A 9,942-nucleotide genomic window follows, 5' to 3' on the forward strand; every position below is an offset into this window, starting at 1 on the left:
CGACGCAGCAGCTTAGGCCATATGCTGTTAAATTAAACTAAATGCTTAGAAGGCTAAAAACAATATTGCAAGACAAAAAGCATAAATAAATAGCATAAAACTTTCATAAAAACCATTTAAACATTAATAGAGAAAACTTAAAGCATGTGTAAAATGTTGGCTTCCTCCATGAAGGAAATGTCCCCTCCAGTGCCCCCCCGGCATTCAGAGAGGCGCTTTATGACGGAGATCTCTAAGACTAGGGCACTCCACCAGGAGGTGTCGAACAGTCAATGGGACCCGGCGTGCTCTAAAAAAAAAAAAGTGAATCGCACAGGGAAGGAGCAAGTCCTTCCTTTCGTTAAAATACTGACAAACTTAAACTTCAGGGAGAATCCATGGAATAGCACGAGGGAACCACATGGAGCATATCTGAACAGGAGGAAGACTAAGGAGAGACTCAACCTCCTTTACCCAGAAGCCAAAAGGTCACGGGAGGCTTGGCTGCCGAGTGTAGTGTGGAGATGTATGTCCAGAGTTTTAATCAACATCTTACTTTAATGGGGCTCGTCGTGTCGAAAACCTTAGTTTTAAATGCGAAGGACCCTGCAGTGCAGTGCACGACGTAAAAACTAACTAACATTTGAATTTGAAGATGTGACTAATAGCTGAACTTCGTTACCCTTTTCGGAATTGTTTTATTGGATATTTATAGTAAAAACGATTAATGAACAAAGAAGAACATATGGTACCTGCAGTTTTATAAACTTTTTTTTTTTACTTGAATGTTTTTATGGCCAATATTATGAAATTTTCAACAGATTTGTGGTTTGTTTCACTACCAAGTGTGAGTTCATTCAGCTGCTGGAGTCATCTCAACTTACAAATGCTGCTGGTACTAATCAGATAAGCACATTTAAGATTATTTACGATGGTTTTTTTTTGCAGTTTTGGGAGTTTTCACCTGGAAAATATAAATGGGCAATTTTCTGGGCTAGAAATCTTAAAAAAAAAAATTATATATATATATATATAGATATATATATATATATATATATTATATATATATATATATATATATATATATACACACTGTATCTTACTCAAAGCTGGGAGGACTGATTGGGGGCGGTAATTCTTGGAGAGTCCTTTGTCCCCAGATTTTTTATATGCTGGGTGAACTTTAGCAATTTTTAGTTTATCCAGAAAGACACCACTAGTGAAGGAGGAGTTACAAATGTGTAGGAGAACAGGTAGTAATAAGTGGGCTACTTTCTTAATGATGCTCATTGGTATATTGTCTTTGCTTGCTGCTGCATCTTTGGACATTTTTATGATGGCCAGTAATTCATCTGCTGTGACGGGGGATAAGAAAAGCTCATTTTGCTGTCTGTTTTGCAGGTAGGCTTTAAATTCCTCATGGTGATCAGGGATGCTCTCTGCAAGATTTATGCCAAAATTAATAAAATATTCACTGAAGTGGTTGGCAATGGGGGAGGGTTCCGTTAGAACTGAATCATTTATCATAAAAGCTGAGTGGGGGGCCGAAGGCAGTGTTCCTGTTCTGAATCGAATTTATGACATTCCAGGTTTTCTTACCGTCGCCTGATGCTGGCATTTCTAACTGCTTGAGTTACTCTATTTCTGATACTTCTGTAAGCATCACCAAAAGTTATGTGTCTTTGCAAATTTCCTTTGGAGTTTGAGTTTTTCTTTTATCATTATCTTAATTTCGCTTGTGATATAGGGTTTGGAAATGGATACAGTTTTAACTGACTTAGTCTTGAGCGGGAAGCATTTATCAAAGCAAGCATTGAAGATGCAAGAGAAGTTGCAACTGTTATAAATAATTCCACTTGCAAGATTGTTAGGAGTAATGTTAGTCCAGATATGATCTATCACAGTGGCAGAGGTGCCAGTTACTATAGTGGGTTTGGTTATAGTGTTGAAGAAGAGTTTAGAATGACAGGTAGCAAGAAGGTCTAATACTGAGGTGTCGGTTTCTGATTTTAATAGATCAAGGTTGAAATCTCCTGTAATGTAGCAACGTTTCCTCTCTGAACTTATGATGGAGATAAGCTCCGAAAATTTAATAAAGAAAATTCCTTACATTAGTGTGGGGTCTTCTGTAGATTACCTCCTACTGGGATATTTTGTGTCATTACGTAATTCAGTGAAAACACTCTCCGTGTACTCCTCCTGAACCTTTCAATCATCTCTTACAGAAGTGTTATACTTGATATCAACATATAGGGCGACACCACCACTGTGTCGTGATGTGTTGACGCAGTGTCTATTATAATTAGGAATGTTATACAAATGTTCAATATCGTTAGTGAGTTTGGTCTCACAGAACCCAAGTACATCAAATTTGTGGGAAATAGAAGATAAACACTGATCTAAAAAGGTATCTAGATGAAGGGGAATACTGCCGATGTTATGGCCAGTATGTCGGGGTAAAGCACCGTAAACGAGGCAAAAAATGGCCACGGGGAGGGCAAACCAGCAGAGTTAATCTTCCTCTCACGATTGCCAGAGGCGCACTGAGAGTAAGCCGTGACGTGTGCTCAGTTGCCAAGTGTCACCACTTGCCAACCAACCAAGCGTACTAACATCTTGCATCCCGGGGCAGCCTTCACAACATGTTAACTTATTTACGTGAGAAGTTTGTTCATCGACTCTACTGCGACTTAACTTTCCGTGCAGACTGTATATTATATGCGTCCTCCGAAAGCGTGAATTTGCTACCAGAGTTTAACAGTCAATTCATGTAAAAGACTTCTGATAAACTTCCTACTTGCTCAAGTTTGAAATAATGAATGTATGTGTAATTATATAATTTAGCTAAATATCTTTGTCATAAATGGCCATCCCAACGATTATGAATAAACTCCTTTAAAAATACATCATTACTTCAGGACGAAATTGGACAGATTTGCAACAGCCAATCAGCTGTAACTCTTGAGGAGGGGGCTGGGCATCTCTGCTCAGCTGGGAAAAAATGCACTATAGAACCCTCTTCAGTCAATTAACAGCACAAAGCAAAGGGAGAAAGACATAGAACATAGGAAGCAGGTCACATGACCTGTCTCCTCAGTAGAGGAAGGGTGGGTATTAGGGACAATCTTCTTGATGACAGTATTCAAGATGAGGTCCGTGGTCCACTGATGGTACCTTACACCCTTTATTAACAACTTAATTATTTCCAGACAATCCTCTATTTAGACACAGTTCTTTCACTATTTTTTTCCCCACAAATTCCTTCTTTGGTTAAATAAAAAAAAAAACATTTTAATTACTTTATTACAAAATGAATATGGTTTAAGATGAATGAATTCATGAAACTCTTGACCATTAAACTATCTAGTTGAAAGCTGGCAATTAATTTATCAATAATTAGGTTTCAAATATAAGGTTTCACAAGAAGGATGGGCGAACTCGCCACCTTGTCAATTTTCCGTTTTCTCTCTCCCTTCACAGGCTGAAACCTGTAGAGTGAGCCATAGCAAAAGCGACCTTCATCCCAGGTAGTCTAAGGAACAAAGTTGATGCACAATTCCTAAGTGTGGTGTAACGTCAGGTTCTAGCTTACCCATTGCCTTCAGCCAATGAGTGTCATGCTAGGATGTGCAGTCTATAGCTTCACGGTGTTGTTGACATGCCAGTTTCCACTTCGCAGTCAATGGCAACAATACCCTTTTCTATACTTTTATGTGAACTACTCATGGTATCATTTTCATTAGCTTATTCCGTGTACACACTAATGGTAATTAGTGTAATTATAATTGTAAAAAAATTAAATAAAAAGCAGCACATTGCATAATACTGTATTTCTACCGACAAGAATTTTTTTTTCAGAACATAAATAATAACACCAAAATGTTGAAAATTTGGTGATACAGGCATATCCCGCGTTACGGAACCCCTGGTTGCGGAATTTTGCTCTTACGGAATTTGTAAATTATGACCAATAATTTCGCGATACGGCCCGTAAATCCGCCCTTACGGAAATTGGGGTCAATTTCAACAATTTAAAAAAAAATCGCCATATAAAATTGTTAAAAAATATAATTTGTTTGGTGTGGATTTCTTGGTGTTTGCTACTGCCAAGCGTGGCGTCGCCACGCTGAGTCACTCCATTGTTTACATCCAGTGTGCGCGCATGTTTCTCGCCCCGGCAGTTGGATTTAACCTTTACAAACATACAGTAAGTACAGTACAGTACAGTGCATTACCCTTAATCAAGATGACTGGAAAGAGGCCATCAAGTGGAAGTGCCCACAAAAACAAGGTGCAAAGGCATTACATTGGATATTAAACTTGATGTTTTAAGAAGGAATATCATAAATTATTTAATGTACTGTATTGTGTTTATAAATGTTTATTTTCATTCATAAAAGTGCTTGAATTACTTTTCTGGGGCCGAAAAAAATTCCTTTGGAACGCATCTCCAGTTTTATAATGGAAGTCAATGGGAAAATAGGTTTCGCATTACGGAATTTCACGATATGCTCAATTTTCCGGGGACGCAACCCTTCTGTAACACGGGGGATGCCTGTACTTGAGTTAATTAAGCGTTTCTTACCTTTAAACGCAATTTACTCAAAACATAATTGTTTTCTTACGCCTTTCCATCTTGTGACGCCACATATATTGGTACACCTATGTTGGTTTCCATTTATAAAGGTAAGATAGCTAAAGACACACATGAATCTATCAAGACAACCAAAATATTTAATAAATAGCTGTTGAACAAATTTCATGTCTAACCAGCAACTGGTATGATGGATTCAGAAATCACTGATGATAAGTTCGTCTATACCCCAGTCTTCAAAAGATCCATCTGGCAAATATCGTCGGATGATGATGGGAATTTTTCGTTCTCTCAATTCTTTTGCAGCTATCTGCAGTGGGTCAGATTCTGCATCTATTTCAACCATGACTGGTGCACACATTGCAATCTGCAGCGCTCTTGTACCTAACACTCGAGCTCTTTCATATCTGTAAGGGGAAAATAGCGATACAGTATACTATGAAATAAATGATGCTCTTTGTATCAATAAGATCCTAATTATTTTTTTGACAAACAGTGCTGAAGAATAACATCTATTCCATAAATATAAAGAGTCTAAAAAGTCTGCTGCTATAAAGAAATTAAGTGTTTTTTAAAGTAAATTAATTGTAAAAAAAAAATTGTCTATATGAACTACAATTTTTCAATATGTTCTCCTGTAGCATCATGTATTTCTGAACAAATTGCCAAAAGTTTCCATGTACACATCTCAACAATGCTGTATACAGTACTACTGACTTTCAAGGCAGCGCACTTTCCACATATAAGTACACTCAAAAATATGTTCCGTGTTCCTATCACATTTTACCAGATAAATGCTGCCAGCAATATCCATATCTCCAAACATTTCTTCGCTTCCAAATTCCACATTTTCCCTTACAAATCCACACCGCTATTGTCTAATCTTTACAATCATCAAATGCAAACTCCAGTTCCATAAGATATCAAATACTCAAAACTGTGAAGTCAAATTAATGAATAGCATTATATGATAAACATTTTCTGCTTTCCCATTAGAGTCCATCTTTCATGCAAGTAGGGACAAAACCTTATACAGGGGGTCGCCGACTTAAGAACGCCCGCCGATACGAACAGGGTTAAACTTGAAATTTACAGTACCAGCTATTTTACTTACCTGATGACTTTTTTCTTTCATTTACTGTATTTTGTCATTCTATTTCTTCTTTTGTCTTATATTAAGTAATTTTAGATGTATATAAGGACTTAAGCTATGATAAAGTGGGATTTTTAAACATTGTTCTGTAAGGACGGTATGCACATAACATGTGTTCCGACTTACATACAAATCTGACTTAAGAACATCCTGGGGACCCCTTGTATAGGAAATGAGTGAAATGATATTGCCCAAACCATAGATTCATGTATACATGTGAGGAATGAATTACAGATATGGAGAGCACAGTACCTCTGAGTGGTATGTCCTATATGAGATAGTTCTGAGAAAAAGAAACTATACCGCCCGTAGACTTCAAAGCAATTCTGAATGCTGCCACATCTGAGGGTACCAGAAAACATAGAATACCTACTGTATATACCTTGAAAAAAAAGTCTTACTTTGTCATATAAGGTGTTGTGATCCGCTTCTGTACAGGCACTGGTTGACCCTCCCCTAAAAGTAACAATTCCGTCTGATTTTCATCTTCCTGAAAACAGAAAATATCATTACAAAACATTCTAAATCTTACAAATTAGATTACTGTACCCAGAATAAATAATGTACTGTACTGTCCATTTTTTATTTATTTTTTTATTCTGCAGTGGAAAAGATAGTCTCTTAGCAATTCCAAGCAAAGTGAGATTAAACTGTAATGAAAAACAAGAAGTTAAGAAAATTATGTGTATTAAAAAAATACAAATAAATTACGATCAGTTTTTTAGACATACAAATGGACAGGAAAGTACAATAAATGTTGGGGCTGTAACAATGAAACAGGAAATTTTATAAACTACAGTACAGTATTCAATAACAATAATTATGATGCAGAAATATACAATGAAACAATGGAAATTTGACAATAGAATTCCATACTTAATGCCTTACCTCTCCCTCTTGTAAGTCATCAAGATTTTCATCCTCTTCGACTTCTTCAAAGTCATCGCCAGCACTAAGGGAGAGCAAAGATAAAAAACAGCAATTACTAAATGGAATGACAAGTAAACTTCAGCATTTATAAATAAAGACACGTGTGTTCTTGAAAAAGAGTTTGTTGGGCAAATTCTCACTAAATGGAATACAATTTCTGAAAGGATCCCATATTAAAAGCCGAGATGTGTTCTAGCCCAAATATTTCTACCCCAAAACCCAATACGTACAGTACTATACAAAATACCAAAATACACTCCAGCCCAGAGAATTTTGATCCCATAACCTAACCTAACAATATTAAACTGGAAAGTAGTAATACTGTACTGTACTGTTTCTCCATTAGCTGGAGTCTCTCTTAGCTGAAATCTTCCAGTAGCCAGAACTGAAATTCACTCGGAATTTTTCTGGTAAATTTATCTCGATTCCGGGTTGAAAACAAATTTCCGAGGTTGAAAATCAAGTGGATTTTTTTTAAATTCCGAGAAAAATTCCAGAAACTCCCCAATTCTTTTCCGGGTATGGGAGCAAATTCCAAGTTCCGTAACACTACAATTTTTCTGCTCCGGGCTCTGGGAACAAATTCCAAGAATGAAATACAGTACAGTCATGCACAATTTCTGGAAAAATTTTGAGCAAATGGAGCAAAAATCTCTCTTAACTTTTCTCCTGGGGAAAATGGTACCGGGGAGTGACTAAAGATTGCATCATGCTCCCTGGTCCTCATATGCTGGGTGCATGGGTGGGTGAGGGTGGGAAGACCACTTGGCTAATACAGTACTGTACTGCAATTTTTCTGCTCTGGGCCTAGGAATAAATTCTGAGGATGAAATAGAACACAACATCAGGAGAAATTCTGAGCAAATGGCGAGAAAATCTTTCCGGGCTTTTCTGCTCCAGGCCTGGAAACAAAGGATCCCAGAAAGCGACGATACATTGCACGATACTCCTGGGTCTTCAGTTCTGGGTGTATGGGTGGGAAGACTGCTTGGGTAACTTAGCTCATAGGTTCCCATGCTGAGATTGGTTAATACTGTCATGTCACTGCATGGGATGCATGTTAAGCTGATGCATCTCCCACATTAAGCCCCCCCACGGGTAGCATCTGGGTACGCTTAGTTCATTGTCACCAGTCATTCCACAAGGATTATCTCTAGCTTATTGCCATTTTTGTGTACATTTTGTGTTGTACAGTACTGTACATTACTGTACCACGACAGAATCAACCTAGAACACAGTGTTATACCAGTGTTAAGATGCGAACAGTGATTAGTGTGTATTTTTACTAGAAATTAACATTGTTTGTGTGAACAGCCGTACATACGCTACCACGTATAGCAGTGGACAGTGTTTGCGTACCATACATTACTGTACCAGGACACACGCAAGCAAGAATACTGTAAGTACATAGTTTAGACACTTGGAAACTTATCCCAGTAACCGGATAAAATTCTGGGGTTAAGAGATTTTTCCAGGTTTGAGAAAGTCATTCCTGGAAGTGCTCTGCATCAAATGTTCCGGATAACAGCAATATTACTGTACCAGTATAAACTGTACAGTATACAGTCCATACTCACCACAATTGAAGATCTGCAGGTTGAGTTGGCTGAGCATTATTGGTACAATACCGTTTCGAAAAATAGCCTATGAGAGCACTAGACCAACTTCCATTCTCTCACTAAGTAAAGTATGACCATCACCAACCACCAACACCATTGCTTCCCACCTCATTCATTAAAAAAAAATTGCAATACAGCAATTTCTTTTTAGCTTAAGTGTTCTACAGTACTTTAGGAATCAGTAATGTTTAGATATTTTTACAGTAAAAATAATCTTTCTTGGTTTTTTCTTTTAACATTTTATGTTCTGGCAAAGTTTGGTTTAATCTACCGGGTACTAACACTGTTGATAAAATATTTAAGTAAGTTACAGCAACATCATTTTGTCACACTAACAAAACTGTTTCCTGCCACATGCAAATGTTGCTCATTTATTCTGTTTACTGTACAGTACAGTATATACATTTTTAATATCCAAAGAAAGATCGGAGATTTTCTATAAATTTACCCTATTTTTGTATCAAAATCCGAGGGCAGCCAATGGACGAATATTTAACAATTCGGTAAATTTTTAATTTAGGACACGAGTCCCTAGGGTTGACCAATATGTTTTTCCAGTGTGTTTTGGTGTGTTTTAAACGAATCTGACCTTCAATTTTTGGTGGCAATTGCTAGTTTTTGCCCCCCCCCCTAATAATAATAGGGGAGAGCCTGGGAAATCAGAGTTTTTGGGTGGGGGAGAAAACGAAAACGCGTCATCTGACCTAACAAAACCTAACCTAACAACTAACCGAACCTGACCCCTAGCCAGGGGCTCTGCCCTCGGTAGGCCTGGCTTAAACTAACCTAAATGTTTCAAGAGTTAAAAACTCTGGGGCTCGCGATGTCCAAAAGTACAATACCTTAGAAGTGGAAGGACCAGGCATACGTAAGAATTGGATAGAACAATCATCTTTCTTGTAAAACTTGGCAATAAACTTAAATAGTCGTAGGAGCACAAACGACAACCAACCTCCACCACAGCCATTGTGAAACTGGTCAATGAAATTAAAATCATACACAGGCTGCTTCCTTTGAAAAAAAATCAATTGTGATTCATCGAAAAAATCGCGTAATATCGAAACCTCATTGGTCACGACTGGATGACGTCAGTAAACATTGCTCATGTGTGATGTGCAGATAACATCTCTTCACAGAGATAAAGTCTGAAAACTAATTAAAATCAATTAAATTCAATTGTGTCGCTATTATTCATTTCCGCCATGTATATATGGGGTTCAAAATGCTCAGAATAGCAAGATCTAAATGTTTAGGTCCTTTATAACTTTCGGGGCGCTATATCCGAAAGTAAAATAATACCACCGATTCTGGTAAAGTTTCATAGACACATAACTATCTATATGAAGGCCCATCACCTACAACTCCTAACTTGTGGTGTCATGTGGCGCTGCAATACACATCTTCCATTTTACAGTTAGGTCAGTCACATAAATAAAGTCAACTACTACTACTTCTTCTTCTTTGTATTCTATCTAACACCTTTAGTGAAGTAATACTCACTCATCCCCGTCAAACTCCTCGTCAGCCATGGTTCACTTGATCAGTTCACCACACGACGACCATCACGACGCAATGTTTGGTAATGGCTGCTTTCTATCCATTCTATTCTCAAACAACAAATAATCACTCAAATGTTTCATAAAAAATTATTAACAAAAAGTTTATAA

The 9,942-nt window shown here is 37.4% G+C and overlaps 1 protein-coding gene across 1 annotated transcript; it reads right to left on the minus strand.

Annotated features, from left to right (window-relative positions):
- Positions 1–4,691: 4,691 nt before the first annotated feature.
- LOC121867044 (DNA-directed RNA polymerases I, II, and III subunit RPABC2-like) lies at positions 4,692–9,916 on the minus strand. The gene is made up of 4 exons (XM_042366800.1): positions 9,776–9,916; positions 6,615–6,678; positions 6,128–6,216; positions 4,692–4,980 (listed from the first exon to the last, which is right to left on the minus strand). Exons 1-4 carry the CDS (start codon positions 9,802–9,804, stop codon positions 4,770–4,772), a joined length of 393 nt encoding a protein of 130 aa, XP_042222734.1. The 5' UTR covers positions 9,805–9,916; the 3' UTR covers positions 4,692–4,769.
- Between the last annotated feature and the right edge of the window lie 26 nt (positions 9,917–9,942).

The sequence above is a fragment of the Homarus americanus genome, unplaced genomic scaffold (genome assembly GCF_018991925.1).
Source record: "Homarus americanus isolate GMGI-L3 unplaced genomic scaffold, GMGI_Hamer_2.0 scaffold48226, whole genome shotgun sequence".
NCBI lineage: Eukaryota > Metazoa > Arthropoda > Malacostraca > Decapoda > Nephropidae > Homarus > Homarus americanus.